The sequence below is a fragment of the Typopeltis vanoorti genome, chromosome 10 (assembly GCF_054136105.1).
Source record: "Typopeltis vanoorti isolate ZY-2024b chromosome 10, IOZ_Tvanoo_1.0, whole genome shotgun sequence".
In the NCBI taxonomy this organism is placed as follows: Eukaryota; Metazoa; Arthropoda; class Arachnida; order Uropygi; family Thelyphonidae; genus Typopeltis; species Typopeltis vanoorti.
In genome coordinates, this window is record NC_143558.1 from 133,837,920 (window position 1) to 133,860,960 (window position 23,041).

At 35.5% G+C, this 23,041-nt stretch overlaps 1 protein-coding gene across 1 annotated transcript in view; it reads right to left on the bottom strand.

Moving 5' to 3' along the window:
• Positions 1–15,625, bottom strand: part of LOC150102813 (acetylcholine receptor subunit alpha-like) — a 49,544-nt gene extending 33,919 nt beyond the window's left edge. Inside the window, exons 1-3 of the mRNA XM_090399638.1 lie at positions 15,584–15,625; positions 14,731–14,840; positions 10,681–10,861 (exon numbers count right to left, since the gene is read on the bottom strand). Of these exons, the coding sequence (XP_090255764.1) occupies positions 10,681–10,861; positions 14,731–14,840; positions 15,584–15,610 (318 nt within the window). The 5' untranslated portion in view covers positions 15,611–15,625. The remainder of the gene's footprint in view (positions 1–10,680; positions 10,862–14,730; positions 14,841–15,583) is intronic.
• Positions 15,626–23,041: the final 7,416 nt, after the last annotated feature.

Below are 23,041 nucleotides of genomic sequence, written 5' to 3' on the forward strand. Positions count from 1 at the left end.
AGCAAGAGAAGTGGATAAAAATTGATCAACTCGTGAAATTTATTTCAGTTGATTCTATCAATTTCGACAGATGCGCAACTCCCAAATCCTGCGTCATCAAGATAAATGACTTCTGCACCTTCAGTGATTTATAACAGTCTTACAGATAATTCCATCCACCTCTCCAGGATTGTTTAGAATTCTTGGAGTCAAGTCTCTTTATCTTTCTCCTCCCCACTCTCTTGTCGGAGGCGTTAGTGGCTCGAAACATGTCATTTTCTTTCGACATCCCAGAATGGATGACGTAAGATATATATAATCTTAAGCCTGCTGGATGATGACATTTGCTATATAGAAAGAGTATACACGACAGTACTTTTCTGTCAAATTGAAATATCGTTAACAATGGCATCATTGGTGTAACCTCTCTCTCTTGGAGTATTCCTATCTATAAGCATTTCTCTTATCCTGGAAGCAACAAGAACCCACATGACAGCCATTTGCCCTTGAGAATGACTCTGTAGCGTAGTTGGGAGAAAGATGTGTGCATTCAAAATATCCCGTGTGGACTTGAGGAATTATTATACGAGCTTTTAAATAGAAGAATTAACCGTTATCTTACGGATATCATATTTTCTTTCCACAAAATGGGCACTTTTCATCAACTTTGTGAATTTACTTCCCCGTATTATTCTAGTCAATATCTGATTGACTGTCTGAGTACGACATTTAACTTTGAACCTAATTAGAAACTAATTTTTATTCTACTTTTCAGTCTTTTCTTTATGTTCATTTAGAAAATCCCTCAAAATATATCTGGTAAATCTGCAGTAAAGATATATTTCGTCTTTTATTAAGCAGAAAGAAAAGAAAGACGATATATCAAGTTGAAAATCCGACTTGTGTACATTCACGGGTTTTGAAATATTTTCTCGAACATTAGTTTTGGTCGGACCCTTTGCACACATAAAGGGAACACCCCGAAGAAAATATAAATCTTTCAAAAGGACAGGAAAAGAATCAAGTAAGTCCACGCATTCAGCTAAGGAAAAGGAGTTAAGAAAGCTCGCTACGGGTGCTCTTTTCAGTAAATCCTGCACTAATCGGATTTAAAATGTGGGAAGGAAGCAGCGAAGACCGCATTGATGTTTCTATTGGCTAAAAGGGAAAAAAGTATAATTCATTACTTCCTTTAAAGGAAGTAATGAATATACTGGTGAAAGATAATGAGATTAGAAATATGTGAGAAATATTGTGCAGCGAGACTTGCAACAATATCGTAAGTGCCCGTATGAAATATTTCCCATTGTTCCTGCTTAGATAGAAATTTACGACCTACTAAATAACTTTGCTACTAACCAAACACTATTTAAATATAAAACCATGTAAAATAGAGCAGTGGTGCACCTACAGGGGGACTCAAGGGGCCAGGGCACCCTCCAAAGAAAAAAGAAAAAACACTAGAAAATTTTCCAAAAATCTTTTCCTAATTAAAATTCATTTTTTTTTATTATTTATGTTGTGTCGTGTCTTCTATTTCTATGCTGCTTATGAATTAGCGGTCACATAAGGTGGGAATACCCTATAGCTCTCGGGAATCACGGCCGCTGTGAACGCAAGGCGAACGAAGTAGTGCTCGGACGGACAGAGCGCTACTTCGTTTGTCCGAGCCGGGGCCACAGGAGATCACGGGTTTCATGTATTGGCGATCATTGCAGCTGCTCAGTCATAGGTCGTATGCAATGCGTAGTGTGTATTCTCAAATCTTCAACTCAACTCCCCCCCCCCCCTCAATATTAAATCCTGAGTGCGCTACTGATATACAGACGTATACAGAAAAGGTCATTCGTAAAATCTATGAATTTTTCTTCCGCTTCGGTTCTCGACAGACAGAGCTGAAGTAAAGATTTATTTATTCTAGTTTTATTGTATACATTTTATTTAAATTCAATAATTATTAGAGTTATTATTGTTAGCAGATTTATATAAAATAGAATTAGACATTTTAATTGTAAATGTATTGTAATAAAATTCAGGCTGATCTGATTATTCACTTTAAATATTGATTTGTTAATATTCACATATTTTAAATAAAATAAAATAAATTTAGAGCCTGTGTAGCTCAGTGGATATGGCGCTTGCACACCAAAGTGCTTGACTGCATGAAAGAAGGCTTGCTTTCGAATCTATCAGCGACTAGAAGTTTTTCTAAGCCTTTTTTTCGGTCTGTTCTCGGTTAGTCGATCTCTGGCACGGGCAAGCGGGTTTTTCCTCCCGAAAATTCGGGGTTTTCGTCCCATAAACTGAAGAAAATCGACTGTGGAACCCACATTATTTCAGGCATTAAGGGATTAGGGACCACGAGATGGCGGCACTTGTTGAGTCTTCCCTCTTCACTGCCTGCTGCTTAATTAGTGATAGCCTTGGGTCAAGGCTATCACTAATTAAAGTTATATAACAAAAATTCTTTGTTAAATAAAAATGGGGTAATATTTTATAGTAGACCAAAACTCCTTAATATTTTTCTTAGTTAACTTACTTTTCGTAGTAAGAAGAAATATGTTAATCGCATTTTACAATAGAGATAGGAAATGAATATTTTCCATCTCTTTTGACTCTTACTTTTCATAGAAATCTCAAATTTCCTATTAGTTAATACGCTTTGTTTAAAAAGATTCTCCAAGAATACGATGTTAGAGTTCGTTATATTGGCAGTATTATTGCGTCTTCGAGACTCTTAGCGATTGCGATAATTCTTAAGATAACTGAATTTTGAGGAGAGACAAAAAAAAAAAAACATCATAAGATTATTTATTTGATCACAACGTATACTTGGCTATTTTACATAGCTAACTATCGTTATAGAAATTAGTACTTGTCAAATCCTTAGGGTTCATGTTTTGGAATTTGGAATTACTGACCAGTTCAAAGAGCAATAAGATCATATATGCCGTGTGGTCACTGTTACATAACTTGCTTGGAGAGATACTGTAAAAACAATTAAAATAAAACCTGCTAAAAAGAAGTGAAAATGCTCACGTAAATGAAATCAGCTGGTAGTTAATACAAGAGAAGACATCCGGGAGACTTTTGAAAAGTTTAAATGAAAGAATAACGAACGCATTGCAATGAAAACGAGATGGTCAACATGCAAGGAAGAATTTAATGCTGACAAATGCGATATGAAGGTCCATGTATCAGATTTACCACAGCTGTGGGAGCAATTTCCCACCAAAGAACATCACAACAGAATTAATAAAGCTAGTCTAGTAAAAGAAGTAATTATTTGCGAACGATAACGAAAAAGTGCGATTAATATCCTGGGAATAATACTAATAAAGACGCGAAGCCCTCGTGGAGAGAGGGTAGATAGAAATCAATACCTGTCTCATACGATAGTTCCTTGAGGAATAATAGCACAGAGTCCAAGCAAATCGAGTTTGTTTGTTATTTTTATTGTTAAACAGAGTGATCAGTGGGGACCTTGGAATACATCAGTTAAGAAAAATAAGATTATGAATGTCAGACTAAATAAATTAAAAACAACAATGAACAACAATATTGTTGAAAAATGAAGCTGAAGGTTCGATTTCAACAATACCAACAATTAACAGTGCCATTATCAACAATAATGGCACCGTTAATACGGTAAATTAACGGTGCCATATCCAAATACATCCACCTGATTTGAAGAACATCATTATGATTTCCACTCAAAACAACACCTTTTCAACATTCTATTGTTATTTCATTTCATTCAAGTTAATTACTGTGGTTATCGTGTAATTTCTTTAGTCTATTGTTAAACTCGGCGATTACGTAACAATAACATTTTAAAATCAGTTATTAAACAAAGTTAAATGCAACAATTTTTGTTGTTTGGATTGTTTCATATTTGGTTTTTCACGGCATTTTCATGGAAACCTGGAATATGGAGTTCCGTTGTAATGTTCTAGCTCAAATCTCTACGGTTCTGGTTGAATTGAGGGAACCCGCGAATGCACTATCGGAATAACGCAAAACTATTTCTTGGAAGTCTTCGATTGCTTTTATTAGTTTACTTGGTCTGAGTAACTTCCATCATATTTTTCCAACGGCTGTCTTTTATTGGCGTCGTTGTTCCATAATACAATAGTGAACCAAAAATTTTCCCATCGTAAAATTAAAAATACATCTAAAAATTATAAAAAGTGAGATGAAATATTTAACGTGGAATACAAGAAAGATTTTGCAATTAAAATACATTGAGTATGTTTATTTTTTTTAAACTTAACAATGAAAGTTTCGTCAACTGTCATTCCAATTTCATTTAGGTATTACGCCAATATCTGTTGATGAGACAAGTAGCTTAGCTTTTTGTAAACGCTTTTTATATTCGAATAAAGAGGTTAATCTTATCTACATTGGTTGATATATCAGTCTTGTCGATGCGTATTCCTCTAGCAATGTCTGTTTTGTAGAAATAAAAACTTTTCATTTCTGTATGAGATTGGCTAACTAACTTTCGATTAAATTAGTAATTGAATTTATTAAATATTTTCAAAAATCAAGCAATTTTTTTTATTAAAAAAAAAAAACAGCATCCCTGTTGGCGTTTGTTTAGGCGAGTATTCCAAGAGGATTGCACTAAAACTCACAGAAATCTTGCTTTCATCGCTGATCTAGTTTGCACTAGCAAAGCCGATAAACAATCTAGAGATGCTACGATATAAAATAATAATTGAAATTAAAAAAAAATCGTAGTTGATCCATTCAATGTGGAACTTATTTGTGGATTAATTCAGTGATTTGATTTAGTCTTAAAACATCGCTGGAAATGAATTTAATTATTTTATGCATAGTATTGTTTTTGAAGAATATCGCAGAGATGGAAATGTTTTCTCTTTATATTTTATGTGTTTATTTTTTATTTTCTTTATTATTGTTATGCATTTTGCTAGATTCAGTTCTCGTGGTGAGACTGTATATGAATATGCGCAAACATTAACATAATTAAGGAACATTTTACTCGTTAGAGTACACGATACTGTTCTCTTGCAGATTGCTGTACTTTATCCGTTTATCTCTCATAGTAATCCATGATTAAGTCGACTCAGTTTTTTTTTCGTCAATTAATTCTCCGCTACTCACAATGGCACGTCTGTTCCCCCCCCTCCCCCCGTCATTGAAAAGCAAGAGTTGTCCTGGGAGAAAGAGAACTGACCAAATTCAGCCGTAAGCAATTTCAATATATTAGTACAGTTCCACTTTCCATTTAATCTATTTCGCCATCGATTTTGCAATGTAGACAAATCCGATCAGTCTTCTAGAACCTCCCTTACTCACTTTAGTCCTCCGTTATTTAGGACATCTTAAGCTGGCATTAAAGTGAAGTTTCCGAGTCAGAACAAAAAATGATCTTTTAATTCTATCAGTTCATAAAATTCCGAAGCAATTAACTGTAGCAAAGAGTTAATGTTTGGACCAATTATTTTATTCTCAACTTCCATCTGCGTGTGCGTGTGTGTATCCTTTAGACTAAAAATGTAGTCTTATTACACTTTCTTGACGAATAAGTTCATGGCAACGTCATTGTGTTCATTGGAGTAGCGAACTTCTAGGAAGTTTCGTGCTTTACTAATTTAAGATAATTATACTTCTGAGAACCAATGACAGTCACTAAGAAAAAAAATACTAAGATGTTGTATTCTTTACTTACTTTTTTTACGTATTTACATTTTCTTTTAATACGGGATTGGCTATTTCGGTTTTAAGATTTAAATTTTTCACATTTAGTTCTCATTTGTTGCGATATTCCACCATTTGTATTATAGTGCAGATACAATTCTACCAAATTGCTTAGTCGGATACAATTCCACCAACTGTAACGTAATACAGATATAACATAGCGCCATTTAACGCAAACACGAACTTTTCCCCGCCTAATTTCAACAGGGTAACCATGCATGATTTTAACTGGAAAACATGATTTATATAATGGTATATAGCTAAGTACCTTCGGATTCTATTCATTTTTACCAGATTTTGCTGTTAATTCTTCATATATATATATATATATATCGATTAGAACAGCATGAGTTTCAGATTCATGTAGACAGCTTCTATCATCCCTCCTCCGAATTAAGGTTTTTGCATGTTGGCAACATTCGTGTCGTTTTTATTTTTATTTAAGTTGTATATCTTCAGGGAAAATCTAAATTATTATTTATTTTTTATTTATTTCGTATGATGATTCACCGGCCGTGAGCTTCTTTTACTGGGAGGTATACGACATCCCTCCTATTTTTATCCCGGTCGGGACTGGCATAGCTTACAATTCAGACCCATGGCTGGAGGGATGGATTGCCTTAGGTATTCCTACCTGTATCCGTGTTGGTTCACGGAGCCGATTTGCCTGTTTGAGGGATGAAAAACCCCAGCTAAACCGGGGAGAAAAAACTCTTCAGTCCACGCCCAAGACCGGATAACTTGGCCATGGCTGAGAAAGATCCTTAATCTCCTCACGTTAGGGACGGGAATCGAACCCAGGACACTCCTTTCTCAGGCATATGATTGCGAAGCGCATAGCCACTTGGCTAACCGAGCGAACTTAAATTAATTATTGTGCTACTGTATTAAACTGCACATAAAATTGAGATATTATATGAAGTTTCAAAGTCTAATCCTCCGCGAATTACATGCACGTGTAATTAACTGTTCAGTGATTTTAATATTAGTAATTTCAGTATTACATGAGGTAAAGGAGAACTTAGGCCGCTGCAAATACAGTATCACCATTAAATAATGAGACAATATTCGTATAAAAAGAATAATCACAAGAAGGGAAATCCTTTATTTATTTTCAGTATAATCTCCGCTGAACTCATTGCGACTTTACGTCGTTCAAACAAATTTTTAAACAACGCTGGTAGTCGTTTAACGGAATAGCATTGAGCTTGACAGTCATATTCTTCTGGATGACCTCACTGAGTCAAACGAGCTTTCTTTGAATTTCAATTCAGTTTCGGAAAACAAAATTCAAAGAACGCCTTGTGGTGGATTTGGAAGCGGGACTGTTTCACATTCAGAGCACATTGCGTAGTCGCACTGGCGTGCAGCAACAGCCAGCTTTTGTGGGATAACCCCCCTCTCCCCTCACTAATCTCAGGAGTCGATTCAGACGTTGCTTGACAATTGAAATCGTACCGACTACTAACTGTTTGGCCCTGTAGAACAAATTCCTTATGAACAGTTCGATGAATGTCGAGGATAATAATTAGCCTTGTTTTTCTAAGTTTTTTTGCTGCCCATTCAAAATCTCGTGCACTTCAAAGGCAGTCATTCCTGCACCCCATTTTAAGATCATTAAATGTTTCTGAGGAGCATTTGACCAGTTTGAAATAAAATTCTATCATCGCTCGTTGGTCCACTTTCGAACTTTTGACACGAATCACGAGGCAGTAACGCTGTCTCACTCAAATAGCGTCTACGCGAGAACTAATGAAGCTATCGCAACACGAATATGGGTTCGTTGGAAATAGCACACTTTATCGGTTTAAATGATAATGATAAGTTGATGCCGAGCTTAACGCTATACCTTCACATGCCTACCAGCGTTGTTTCGAAAATTCGATGTAGGCGTTGTATTGAGTTATTTTGCCCAATTCTGTTTACAGTACGTAAAAAACCCATCTCGTTGTTTAAAGGACACACTGTCTATTTCTATTATACTCTATTCCATTAGTCTGGAGCTAGTAGGGAATTCCATAATTTGACAAAATACGGGAAAATGAAAAAAGCGTCAATATTGGTTTATTCTAAAACTTAGGATGTCATTTGGACGTCTGAGAATGATAAGCAGAAACTGTATAGTAGTGTTAGGCATCTTACTATGGTGATTGCTATACAATCATTAACATATCAACAAACTTGGAAACGTTAGCATATTTGTTTGCTATTGTTATGTCAGCAGTATGGCCCTGTAACGGCTCATCGTAAGTATAGTTTTTCACCAATTAAAATAAGTACAATTCTCTGGGCTCCGTTCGTCTGTATTTTAGAAAATATTCAAGTTTTCTTATTACCCTAGACTTATGAGACACTTTATAAAAATATATTTGAATTTTAAGATGGATAACTCCTTGCGTCATGACTCCACATTCGAGGCAGCACATCCTTATTGACAAAATTATATATTCAGCTATTCTAAAGTTATATAGTAGTAGTTCTTCCTCAGCACATATGTCTGATGACAATTATTCACTGCATCATTATTATCCTGTTCGATAATTTTCTTTATCTAATAATTTTTCTAATATAATAATCATAACAAAGAAAATTAACAATGAATGCAAATGAGTGGCAGAAGACTTAACATTTAACTTCGAAATATATTTCATTGTTGTGTTTTCATTCTTGTTTTATTATAGTTTACGAATTATCATCGCAGTTCACTTTAAACACGAATTTGGAAGTACGCTTTAACTCTTCTTCCTCCTCGTGTAGCATTATCCATAAAGGATGTTGGCCTGCTTTCACAATACGTTTTGAAAACATCCATTCTTCGCTGGAAAACTTGTATAAGGAATATATTTAGAGCAAAATAAACCATTCAACTAAATAAACAGCAGCAAATGCGGTATATTCATTCATTGTAACTCTAATTGACCCTAAAAGCAGTGAGAAAATTTAATGGCTCAAACTTTACTTGAAGAACTTAGGGAACGACTACGCTTAGAATTGTTATGTGAATTTTATATGCTATCAGAGAGTAGGCCAAGGAAGTGAGAAGCGTAAATTGGACTCCGCTGACTTGATAAGTGGCTGAATTCGTTTGTAACAACAGACTTGCAATTCCAAGAATGGCACAAAAGGCACTCATAGCCACAACTAGTTGGGGAATCCTTCGGACCGTCCATCTACCATTATCCCATCATAGAAACTGACAAATGTTCGTCTCCTGCTCTCTAAGAGACAAGTTTGCTTCGTGAAGCAAAACTAAATAGATTACAACGAACTGAAGAGATTAAACACATCGAGCTTGCAAGAGCCGCTGAGAAGAAAATTGCATTAGACTAACACAGCAAAAGCCTTTCTTCCCACAGTGGAATCTCCTTCGCGTTCGTTGTCTGCGTAAAGTACAAGTCTGTTGAAAGGTCGTAGTGTCAATATTAAGGGAGAAATCTATTTTTATTGCAGTAGCAGAACCACATTGATACTATCTCTCAGATGTCATTGAATTTACTGGAAGGGAAGACGGAAGCCATTTGTTTTGTATCAACGGAGTTTTAGGGAAGGTTCGCTACCGTGAACCGGAAATTCCATATGCTGACGTGCTCGGGAGTCTCCCCCCCCCTCTTTTTTTTTGAATGGCTTCCGTCAAGGACTGTGGGGGGAAGGCCAGTTTTTTTTTATATTATCTTTCCATCGATAAACTCGTGAACAGTGGCTAATTCAAAAACGCTAAACATTTAGAGTTCTTATTTGGTGTTCTTTAGCGTTATGTAGCTGATAAACTACTCAGACTTTAAAACTAATTCTCCGCGAATGTGCAGAAATAATATTACTTTTTATATTTTTAAGTACAGTTGTTTTGGGAAGGGGGGTGCCATTCGAAAAGACGTGAAAAAGGACGCAGTTTTCTTGGGTTTGAAAAGGCTTAGATCTGAATTTCATTAATGTTATTATAAACTTATATGTAAGCTTCGATCCGACAGTGTTTGATTTTTTTTTTTTGTGAGAAACTTTCCACAACATGAATGAACTTGTCAAGAATATGTGCGGATGATACACAAAAATTACCGTCACTGCTGTAATCACAGACATGACAGGAGTGAACCTGGAATTTTTTTTCTTGCATACATTTTTTCTTTAACTACCCAACCAGCCAAGACGTATATATACGTCCAAGTAACCATGGATGCGAAGTGCATATTAAAATTGTAATACCATTGATATTACATTGAAATATATGATGGATACGAAGTGTACAGGGGTGATGTATTTTATCCATATTGATGGCAACGTGGTTAATGATAGTGATGAGAAATCTAGTGTTAGTCGTTGTCGTCCTAAAAGTTGGGCTTGAAACTATTAGATGAGTACTGTATCGCAGTAAATTTAAATGACAAGTTTAAATTTATCGTTTCAATTTACTGCATTTGACAATTGCATAAAGTCATCTGACATTACAAAGCGTGAGGAAAAATGTACCAAAGGGACATGTTTGACAGTTGATTTTTTTTATTTAGGAAATTCGCATAAAACACTAACTACCTTAATAAATTGTTCTGTCACGAATAAGGACTACTCTTCTCAAATTGCTGGAACTATTGGTCATAATATGGAAAGAAAAACTTCGGTGCCATAATTGGCAAATCTATAGAGCTTGATCCTTTGTTCCAGTGTTTGTTCCAATCTTAATAACGTGTTTGAAAGTGGATCAACAGATTATGAAGATAAAAGACGTTGAATACAAATGATGAAAGTACAAACTGTATTCAATGTCTTTTATCCGAATAGTGTGTATATTAAACAATTTCTCATTACGCATAAATTGTATACTCTTAGTGATTCCATACGGTTTTTACAGAATCGTAGTAAGGCGATTGTAGTGATATTAAGCACGGATTGTATTACTGTGTAATCTAGAAAACACTATAGCCACGAATAAGTGATTTTATATAAGTCTCCGTGAATAACTAATTGATAAATGTACAATACCTTAAATCCGTCATATGTCCAGGAACCAAACTTCATTAAGCAGGTCTGTACATCGAATGGAAAATACTCTACATCAATCTCACAGGAACTTTTGTAGATGGCAGGTGGTTTCCACTGTATCTCCCCGCTGTAGTTTAACTGTGCCTTTGTTTCCAGAGTCACTTCAAAATTGCCATCAGCACTAATACGATAAGAAAAACAAAAGCATAAAGTTGGAAGTTAAACAGAAGAAAGAAGACTCGTATTAAAATAACATTTCATTTAGTTATCTGTACTTTTAGAAATTTTAGGAAATGTTTATTTAAAAAAAAAAACATGGCATAACGGTGGATGATAAATGAAAGGAACAAAAGCGAATTTGGAGTTTGATTCCAAATTATAATGCAGGTTTGGTTCCTCACCGGTACAACATATTTAGCATTGGAATCATAGATACCAATTATGAAAGAGAGAGAGAGAGAGAGGGAGACGGACATTGCTATGGAAAATATGTGAAGTAGGCACTAAATGAGCCTCCGTAGCTCACTCAGTAGAGACGAAGCCCTTTGGTCGGAAAGATCTGGGTTCGATTCCCGTCAGTGACGCGAGGAACGTTTATCTGGTCTCTTTCGACTAAAGGTGAGTTAGCCGTCTCATACGAGGTAGGGTTTTTTTTTCCGGTAAAGCGCGTTTTTTGTTCCTCAGAACAGGCAAACCGGCCCCGTGAACACACATGGATTGCAGTCATGAATACGTCCCAGTCATATGCCGGTTCCCGAGTCTGGATAAAATTTGGAGCAATGGTGAACTACCCTGTTACAATCTCACCAGGAACACGTTGTAGGCAATGCATGCAAAGTCACCAACCAGGCATTAAATATTAATGTGACTGTACTTAGGATAATACTAGGACAGACAGGATAATACCGAATCAGATGCTTGATGTCTTTGCAACTTACTCACTTACGATAAATCAACGTGCGTCGAAACATGATTGGCTATAGAACGAGTGGTGAGAATGTTTTCTTCTTTCAGAAAGGGTTAATCATACAAAACACTTTCTCTCTCTCAGAATTTTCTGAGAGAGAGAAAGGGGGGGGGATAGATGTTTATTGTATACCTACAAACCGAGGATGAGGAATTCTGTAAAATAACCTAAAGAAACTTATAGTTCTAATATGTAGTGTAATCGTTTTATCTTCCGAATTTTCTTAAGAACAGGAAGCGGTGAGGTGAGTGGATCCTCTTACTCTGGTACAGTGTCTATTCTAGGAAATTGTCATCTAGCAAGGGATCTTCGCTTCTCCACTTGAAATAAAAAAAGTTCTACAATCATTTAGACGTAAATGGCCGGGAGTGATTTTCCACAATTTACTGTGGAAAATCACTCGATATATGTATGTGTTTGGTTTGGGTTATTTGATTAGGTTTGTTTCTTTTGAGGAGCAAAAACTATTATATTATATTAGATGCGAATATTCTTATTGTGGCAATGAAAATGATCTTTATCTTAATGATCGAATCTTTAAGATTTCTAACATTTTAAGCTCCAGACTCGACAAGAATTTTGAGCGTGAGAATTCCAAGTTCCTTTTCTTTAATGAAGACGAATGCAGCAAATGCCAATAACATTACCAAACCAGACGATGAAATTGCAAGCAAGTAATGCAATTTGCTAATTTAATTTTAAAGCTACTGATGGAGAATCAACAACGCAGGTGTTAATCTCTTGGCACTTAAAATGACTGGAACGTTCGTCGGGCATTAATTTCACCAGTCACGTAGAATTTCATAATTAAAAGTTCCCATTGTTTTGGTACGAAAGGAACTGTTGGTGTGTGTTGAAAAATGAGCTCATCAAAGCTACAGCCTCACCATCACGCTTCCAAATATCAACGGTTATTTCTTAAACTTAATTAGTAAGTTTACCACCGTGCTAGCTGTTCGATTTAGTCATCATGAACAAGGAGCGCTAACAAAGGTAAAATTGTGATCGATCATATTCGCTGCTGTTTTTATTACACCTCTCATTGTGTTCGTGCAGCAATTTGAGCTTTCTTTACAAAGCAAGAAAGATCTCTGTCCAACTTTTACACACTACCAACCGACATTCTTATTAATTCTGAACGTAATTATGTTTACCTTGGCAACAAATAATCCCCGCTCCCACCGGTGCAGGGGTCAAAAGAATGAACGAAGCTATAAATGCATTTCAGGAAAGGGCTAATGACGATGAGTTGATTAAAAATTTGATACTTTCCGTCTTTCTTATACTTTGTTTTTCGATATGAAATGCACACTTTGAGTAGCTCTGAAAAGGAGAGACACAATGGAGAAAGAATTTCTATTTATTACAAGAAAAATAGTTCAGATGAATAGTCCCTGCTGAATAGTAAATACTACTCGGAAATCATACTGAAGTGATTCATATTCGACTGTTAATTAAACACTGGATGCGACACAGAAAAAATAGTTATAACAAGTTATTGTTTGAGAATCTAAACATAAAAAAACTTTATAAAACAATCGAATGAAATATCCCCTTTTTTTCAGAAAAACTTTGTTTTGAGGATAAGGTAGTTGATAAGACGTCATAAGAAAAACGTTCTCATTGTGTAACCTTTTATGAATAAACTTGAAACAAGATAAAGGCTAGTTTAAGAATAATGCACTTGGAAACGAGGACTGTCAGAGTTGGCAACATTCCAGACCTTGAATTTGCAAGTGTTGTTTGTCGACAAGATTTCTCAACAACAACAACAACACTGGCAGGTGTTACTTTTCGAATTATTCATACCAAAAATATCTTGATTTCGATTTCCTTAGATTGACACTCGTCGGATAGATAATTAATCCAATTTTGAAGTAAGTAATTTCGAAATCTAATATATCTAACTTACTTCTTTAAGGTAATATAGTTTAAGCTTTTTTTGCGTGTTATTTTTTTTAAACCTGCAAATTCTTCTTTGGTGAGCCTTATTTGATATGTATGGATGTTATCTAACTGCCCACATACACATTCAGCCACTGGTTAAGAAACGTTTGCTTAATGCCATGTTCGACCTCCTTTACCCCGAATTACAGCGCATATAATGTTTGGCATAGAGTCCACATGGTGTTGGATCACATCTATGTCTACAACATATCCGCGATTTGCGATGACCAGGTAAGATGATGGAAGTCACTTTTATGCTCGCTGTATCCCTGCTGAACAATTCTTGTGCGATGGACAGTAGCATTGACGTCCAAGAAACAACAGTCACCTGCTGGATAAAAAGTTTAAACAAGACAGGATGAATTTGATCGACAACAATGTTCAACTATTACTTGAAGAATGTCCGACCTTCCAGCAATATCAGAGCCCTTTCGTAACAAGAAAACATGCCCCACACCATAACCGAACCTCCAAAACCTCGAATTGTGCTTGCAAGGCAAGCTGGGGAATTGTTTCGTGGGACTCCCGCCAAATGTTCTGCCTACCGTCGGTACAGAACAAGCTGCACCGTGACTCGTCGACCACATGGCTTTTTTCCCAGTCTTCCATCCAGTCACAATGTTCCTGACACCACAGCAGACGAACTTTCCGGTTCCTCGCATAAATCAGTTCTTTCCGTATAAGCATACGACTGCCAGTATCAATTCTCTGCGTATAGATCTCTTTCCTGACAGACTACCTTAGGACCAGCCGCAGTTAGGCCTCTTAGACGAGCTATGTGGGTTGTATTTCCACTGATTAAACACCCGAGATATCTCACCTTTTGAGAAACCAACCAGTCACGTGTGCTGTTTTCAAAATCGTGACTCCAGTGAGACGGGTACCCATAATAAGTCTTTTATCGAACTCCGAAAGATTCTTTCTTTTTTCCTATTGTGATCAACGCTGTCGACGATTACTGACCGGCATCGTTCTTAAATAGTTGTCTGAAACACGTGGTGACGCACGTGACCAAGTATTTTGCATATTCGCTGCATAAAGGTTTATAATTCAGTGGCCAGTATGTGTGGCTGAGATATCAATACTCAAGTTTTTTTTCTTATTACTCTCTACACGTTCTGAACAATAATACTTACTTATTATATAAAACAATATCCGGTCTCCAAATATGGTCAGACGGTACATGCAGCATCTCAACCCCTCCGTACTCTTTAGGATCCCATATCAATTTGTAGTCATGCCAGTACTGTAACGAAAAAAAAAAGAAAAAAGAAACACATCAGTAAGACAAAATTTGGGCATATCAAAATTCACGTGCTAATTGACTTCGTCACGTGCTAATAAGGAAAGTGCTGACTGATTCTTTCAGTTGCATCCTTATGCTATTGTATTATTTATTAAAATCATGCCTTCATTTTAATAAGCAAAATAAAACCAATTGTTTTAATGTATGTTCGATACATTAAAACAAATCGAATACGCGTCATAAGCAATTCCAGAACATTTAATATGTTATTTGTTACCATCGTTATTTTCTTATTTGCTGATTACTAGACTCGTGCTATTAGCGACAACACGGAATTAAAATGATTTTTTTTTTTTTAGAAATTTGTTTGTCGTAAGTAGCCTATTAATGTTGATATCAGTGACGTTTTCATTGGTAAAGAACGTTAGCCTACCTGCGCTTAACTTCGCTGCTTAGCTATACTGTACATGTCAATAATTCATCCTATCTCTAATTCCAAATAGCAGGTCTGTAAATAATGACCGATTATTTTATCATACTGTTCCATTTATAACAGAGACTGCTGTCAACCGATTTTTAGTTAAAATCAAAAGGAAGCCGCCTGCTCCTTGGATGAATAAAAAGTGTTAGTGGTATTATTCATTTATTTCAGATCTACATCAATCCATTATGAGGTTCTGGAAATTAACTGTTATTATTATTGAAGAGTTTAATTTTTTTTTCTTCATACTAATAATGCTTACCTGTTCCACCCAAAGATTTGTTGTCATTATTTGATTTTTCAGATTCTGAAAGGAAAAAATAACAAGAATATTAGTAAATTGGATCAATAATATGCACCTATACGTTTCATTTATTTGTAAAAAAAAAAGCAGAATAAATAAATTCATTACAAAAATGAAAGACTTGAACTATTTGTACCATAAATCGACAGATACGAGAACTGCACACACGCACACATAACAGAAATAATTTTCCAGCTTTTAATATCTTTCTTTCATTTTTATTCCTGTTTGTTTTAAAGCATTAGCTTATGAAGTACTGTCATACACAAATTAAATAAACATACGTGACACTATCTCTTTAAAATAAAGTAGACTGGCTTCACATAATTTGCTTTTATCCTACTAGTGCAGTAGAAGTAAATTAAGTTAAATGCACTTTAGATTACTGCAGATGTTTAGAGTTTCCTCTCTTCACTGCCCTGTTTTAAACTCATTTGGAAGTTTAACAGAAACTAAGTAAGATTACATCGCCCATAAAATCCTTTCTTAAACTGTGATTTTATTCTCATTGTACATAGATTAAGTTAAGGAGCTGATTGACTACTTATGACCATTGTATGGGTTTCAGCACTTTTAAAAGTAAAGTTTAATAGTTTATCATCCTAGAAATTCAGGCAAAAGGAACGATCGTCTTCTTTGCATCTACACAGAGATAAGTGAATATTGATGACTGAGACATTTGGTTAAAAAAGTCTAATGATATGAATCAGCAGTTCTTTCAAATCCTCCAGATAAGTCAAAACGATACTTTTATTACTCGGATAACTGTCTTTAAGCTTCCTTTTCTGAAGCGAAACTACGATCTACTAGGCATTAAGGTGTGAGTTGCAAGTTCATCATTCTGTAAGCGCGAAGTAATACATGCTTTCAGTTGGGTACGTTTGAGAGTTTTAGATTCTCACTGTACACACATTTACAGTATATTGTATATATCTCATCATTGACTGAAATTGCAAATAAAATCATGAGACATATATACTATTATGACTTTAATGATGTGTGTTCTCAGGCCTGTTTATATGCTTTTACAGAAATAAAGACTTCATTGTTAAATATTCCTCGCATTCAAACTTGTTCCAATTCATCTCGCAACCTACAAACCAGAATACGTTTCCTCCTTCTTATTGTGTTGCGGATTAAATTCATCATAAAAGTATTCCATAAAATATATTTACTATCTGGATTTAAAAATAGTAGAATTTCTTGTAACTGATTCAAATTTCCATTTAAAAAAAAAATTATTAATTCCTTAATTTTGGTAGAGAACAGGATGCATGAAATGCATCTGAATATAAATTTTATGTTTCGGAAGAATTTTTAATTAAGACGTGCGAAGAGCACTTTCGTCTTGAAGAAGAATGCATATCGTTTTAATAACGTCTTTGTCCTACTCGTATTCCTCGCGCCGAATTGTTGACAGCACTCCTGACACGTGCCCTCACAGCAGCGAAATAATATACGTACTTAAGAGAAAACTTCGCTGTTATGTACGTATAAGCCAGCGTTTGCTTGGCACGTGGTGCACACAATGAACAGCAGAATGACTTCAATGATTCATTGTTACGTCATGGCAGGTACCCGAAAATGCTCACCGCAACAATAATGAAGTGTGGAAGCGCAGGAACAAATTATTGGATCACCGCAATAGTCGGGCAATCAATAGGGATTGCCCTTTCATTATTAGAAGCGCTTTAGCCAGAGTAATGCTGGTCAGTATTACTCCCCTGTCGATTGATGGGATGAAATAGAGCCTCCCAGATGGATTTTGCCAGAAGTCGAATTACAAAATGAGAATACTAAGACCTTCCTGATGATGGCTAGATTAGATTGGATACACCTCTTCTAGCTTTTTTACGGCATTTTCACGTTATTGAAGGTTTAGGAAACACATATGTACAGTAATGTCCATTCGACTACACCTCAATAAAAACCATAGTATCCGATTAATGTGTTTTCTAAGCCTAAACTGCAGCTTCCTATTTACGATTCCTTTTTCTGTTTAGTACAGTTTACAAATTTACTGTTTTTAATATTGGTAAGGAATGCGTAAATGTTAAATAATAAATATACCAATTTCTCTTCGTATAAATATAAGAATAGCTTAATGGGAAAAAAATCATCATTGTACACAATATTAGCGTGTTCTGTGCAAACTGAATTATCTAAATCAATGCGAAAATTACCTCCAATGGACGCACTGGAAAGCAATTGTTTATCAGTTGCATGATGTATGAGGGTATGTCGAAGCTATTAAAATTAGCATACCAACAATGGTCCGCGTGCAATCGTACCTTTTGGTTATAAAGAGGCGGTTATAATCAGTATTTTTAACAGAAGATTTAGCCATTTTCATAAAAGGGCGCTATATCTCTGAGAAGCGAGAATTTTTGTTCCCGCAAAATAAATAAAACATGCCTGAGAATACATGCCGTTTACATATTTAAATATTTATTTACATTAAATTACTCGTTCAGGCATACAGGTAGGTGATTTAACCAAGTACACGAGCTTAGTTTTATGCCTGCATATGAAAGTGGTTTAGTCACACGTGTGCATCGCATCCTCTTGATTTCTGGCCAAATGATGGGCCTTTTAAAATATATTTGAGCTATTTAGAAAGTGGTAATTCAACGTGAAAGTTATAGAGTGTATGGAGGATACCTAGAACCTCAGATGTCTTGTGCAACTTTATAGGAGCGCGTTGTGCATGACTTCATATGATAAGGCAGAGTCATTGCTAATTTGAATTTCATCAGTGGTCACCCTCCCTTGTCAAAAGTGAGTGCATTGTCTTTTTTGATATTTAATCCCTTACTGAAATGTATAGACGCGCTTATCTTTCTTTACTGGAGCTTGTTTGATTATTCTTAAATATGTAAACATACTCATAAGAAGTAGATCCACAAGACAATGTCAACCATCCATCCTTCCTTTGTATGGATGGATGGACTTGGTTGAAATGCCAACTATACTGTGAAGAATCAAATCCAGTTGCAAGTCGTCAGCGAAACGAATACGTACACGAAACTAATTTAGCAAGATAAGTTTTTTAACGTCATCTATAAGATTTGCAAAATTTGCTCATCCTTGGCAATTTTTACCCTGTGTGTGTGTGTATATGTATACTTCCTTCAGTTTATTAAAATTATTACAAAGATCAAAATTACAATTATAACGAAGATTACATCATTACTGAGATATTTTACACCTTCACGTTATATTAAACTTATAGACTTGTCAAATAGAAATATGCAAATTGTTTTTTCGATGCATATCTGTTCTCATCGTCAATTATTACGTGAATATCATTTTAGCACCGTTTTTTTTTGGATGTTTTAGCTATTTCTCTTAGCACTAGGAAAGACAGCTATTTTAAAGAATATTTCACCAGGACAAACGTTTATTTCATGAGGTTAGATTCACTGTTGAAAAATGCATAACTTGATATAGATTATATTTGCTAAATATGCTATAAAATAGTGTGTGTAAAAACAAAATATCCTGCATTGGCAGGTGCATAGTGTCAAGAAGACAAAAGACAATTTTGCATTCCAGAAAGCTTACGATAATATCGAAAAATTGTGACTGTAGTGACATCGAAGGGAGAGTGGGTTTTAGGTGTATTTCCAATACTGAATCAATAAAAAAAAATAATATAAAACTTGTACCAAATCTTTTAAAATGCTCAGTAGATCGTAAGTAAAGTTAATGGCTGCTATCACAATACGATATACTTTTTTTATCTTCTGATTAAATCAAGACATAGTTCTAAATTACATCGCAAACGTTACATATAGAAGCTCCTTTCTATCCCAGTTGGATATCATTCGTTTACTACAAACGCGTTGAGGATATTTGCAAGCGCACAGCACATTGGCTTATTCTATTTGGAGACATTAATATAAACTTGATTTCAACTGCTCATCTGATAATATATATCTTCAAAGAAGAGATAGGTATTACTGGGAAAACAGGTATGTTAAAGAACGCGCCATATAAGGAAATAAAAAGATAGTTTTGATAGTTTTGTTAATCATATGCATGCATCTTGGGTAGCTGATCATTTAACGCATGTCAGTCTGACCATAAACTTCCCATCAAGGGAGGGTATACAATCAAGCATCGATCACAACAACAAAAGACACTTATCAACACATCATCAGTAATAGCTGTCAACGCTGCAAACCGTAACCCTAAAAGCAACAGCGTTCCACTCATGCTACCAGCTTAAGCAAAGAAACATCACAAGACATGACTCTATATAATCCCTCTGTTTATATTATTATTATTATTATTATTATTATTATTATTATTATTCCTTCTCGTTCTTCATTTTAAATAATTTTAAAATGATTCCACATTCTCTCTCTCTCTCTCTCTCTCTCTCTCTCTCTCTCTCTCTCTCTCTCACACACACACACACTAGGGTTTAGCTTAATGAATCTAAACTTCTCAATATACATTACTACGCTTTGATCCCTTCCTCCTCTCCATATTCTTAACCCATTGCAAATTCCACACCTTGAACAAGTCACAACTTTCCTACACGAAGGAGATTCTTTATAGGCCAACACATTTGAGGCTATGGGGGTTCGTCCCTGTGCTTTATTGATTGCCATGGTACAAGTACGACTTTCTATTAAAATATCTCGAAAATGGTGAAATATAACACTCAACTCATCTTCCTTTTCAGTATTTGGCTCTTAAGACAATCACGACCAAGTAACTGTTTCATAGAAACCTAATTAATGCTAACGATAGGACAATTAATCTTAATTGTATAGTCTATTTTATCTGTCAGTTTCATGTACTCTGTGGTTAGTTGTTTGTCTTGAGAGATGAAAAACTCGAATTTCCGATAGAAAAACTATCATCTCGGTATGAGAGGGAATTTTTGTACTGCAAAGCAAGCAAACTGGTCAGAAAAACACACCATCTGAACAAACATGACATGGATGGGGCTTAGCTAATTTAGTAATAACACCAAATAAGCATCCACTCTAATCCCTTATAAATGTTCTTCACGTACTAGATGGAATTCGGATTTTTTCAAACCGAATGAGCTGCCAACTCTCCCAGTGAAATGCAACCCTGCAGGGAAAATTACTCAGCTTGTTATTCTGTACAAATCAGCAATTAAAAATAATAATAATAATAATAAATTGCAAAATTCGTTGACTGATTTTCAAGTAGAAAATATTCTGAGAAACAGTTTCTGGCATTTTTAAATGAAACAAAAAAAAGGATTTCTCATTTGCCTTGTTGAATACATGAAATAAGTTATGCCGAGTGACTTCTGTTTATGTATGGAGAGTAAAATACGCGAGAGTTAAGTAGAGAATATTCACAGAATTGCTGAAAATGTTACTGTCGGCGATATTGCTGAAAGTGCATCGGTAGAAGGTCAAGAGAACGAACAGGACTTCATGAAGAAACAGCGAGCGTGCTCATGGAAGGCCTCCATCGAACAAAGCGCGAAATGGAAAGATTGCAGAAACGTCTGAGAAGATAAAAAAAAAGCAAGAGGTGCGAGGTAAGAAAGAACGTATGACTAAGCGAGAGGAGGAGAAAGAGAAAAATTTTACTGAGATTCTACGATAGGCGGAGTACTTAATGAGCGCGTGACTAAATATTGTTTCCCAGGTGCGAAAGTTAATAATATTAGTAGGTTAGGTTGGTAGAATGCAAAAAGGTGAGGTTGAAAGAACCGATGGCTTGGCTGACACTAATGACTTTGAAAGATGAAAAATATTGCATTTGAGAAGATATGAAAAGTTATTGGAAGAAGCGAAAAAATAGTAAAAAAGTGAGGATTGCAAGTCTGTTGCCACGCTATGACAAAGGCATAGTTCAAGGCAATGCATGGGATTAAAACATTACAAGCTGTGTACCACATTGATGGAAATGTACTCCAAGAAACTGATGAAGCTGTGGATTAGGTGTGTGTGTGGGGGGGAGTAGATAGAGTGTTCAAGTTTAGCGAGGATATTGCTAAAGTGGTCAGAGTAGCTCACAGGATTACTTGGTTATTGAAGAACACAATAACAAGCAGAGAGAAGGCGCTATCATTCCTCTTTATAAGGCCTTGATACGACCACATCTGAATTGCTGTGAAAAGCGGTGGAGAGGATTCAGAGGCGAGTAACAAGATAGTGAGTGGTCTGTGGAATTCCTCCTTTGATAGATTGTGGGTTTTGAGTTATAAAAGTTGGTTGACATGAAGAAAAGTGGGAATATGATAGAAATATTTAAAATACTAAAAGGGTTTTATAGAATTGATGCAAAAATATTTCAGCCTTTTGCTAAAGAGGTCGGAGCTGGGGATCATCCCTAACAATTGAGTAAGAGTGCGGTTAGCAAGGGTGTGAGGACTAGAGCGTGTAGTTAGAAAGAAAAGAGCCTAAATAAGAGTATGATTGGTAGGGGTATGAGGACTAAATTTTTCGCTCCGACAATGAAGAATGAGTTGCCAGAGTCTGTTGTAAAGGCTTTGTCACTCAAGAGAGGTATTATAGATATTCTGTGGATAGTCTCCCCAGATGAGTGTTCGGATTCCATGTTGATACAGTTAAACAATAAATAATAATAATAAATTTTCAATATTTCATGGAAGCACACAAATTTCTTTACTTGAAACTGTACTTCCAAAGCTCATTGAAAGTGTTGTGACTTTAGTGTAACTTTTCGTCAATGACAGAACAACAAATGGAATTTGCTCTTTCAGCTGCTGGGTCAAATGCATGACAGCTAATTTTTTTATTGATAAGAAATAGTGTATGATGTTTAATCCGCTGAAGTACATTTAATATATTTTGTTTCTATACAGCTCCTTCTCTTATTGTCCAAAAATGATTTATACGATGAATAAAACGCTACATCGACCCGTTCTCAGTATGTCGGAACTCTCTCTCTCACACACACACACACACTCTCTCTCTCTCTCTCTCTCTCTCACACACACACACATACTCTCTCTCTCTCTCTCTCTCAAACATCGATATCGTGTGAAATTTGCATAGAATGGCAATAAAAGAACTTCATTGCATACTGATCAGCCAAACATACTAATTAATAATTATGTAAAGACTAATTAAATAATTATTAGGTCACGTGTGAAAACTAAGTTTCTGCTGAACGAGAAGGCACCGCAAATGGTTCAGCAGACGAACTAATATTGGATATTTGAATTTACCATATTGGGCAACCTGGATTTTATTTAGGAATCAAAAGGATATTATTTTTAAATGGATGTACCAAGTTTGAAAAATGAATATATCTATCTATTACGCCAATAGAAAATAGAAATTAACCTGTATCTTTTATCATTTTTAGTATTTTATCATCTCTTTCCGTTGACAATTCTCATCGATGTAAAAAAGCAGCTAATACTTATTCGCTGCCCACATTAATTATTCT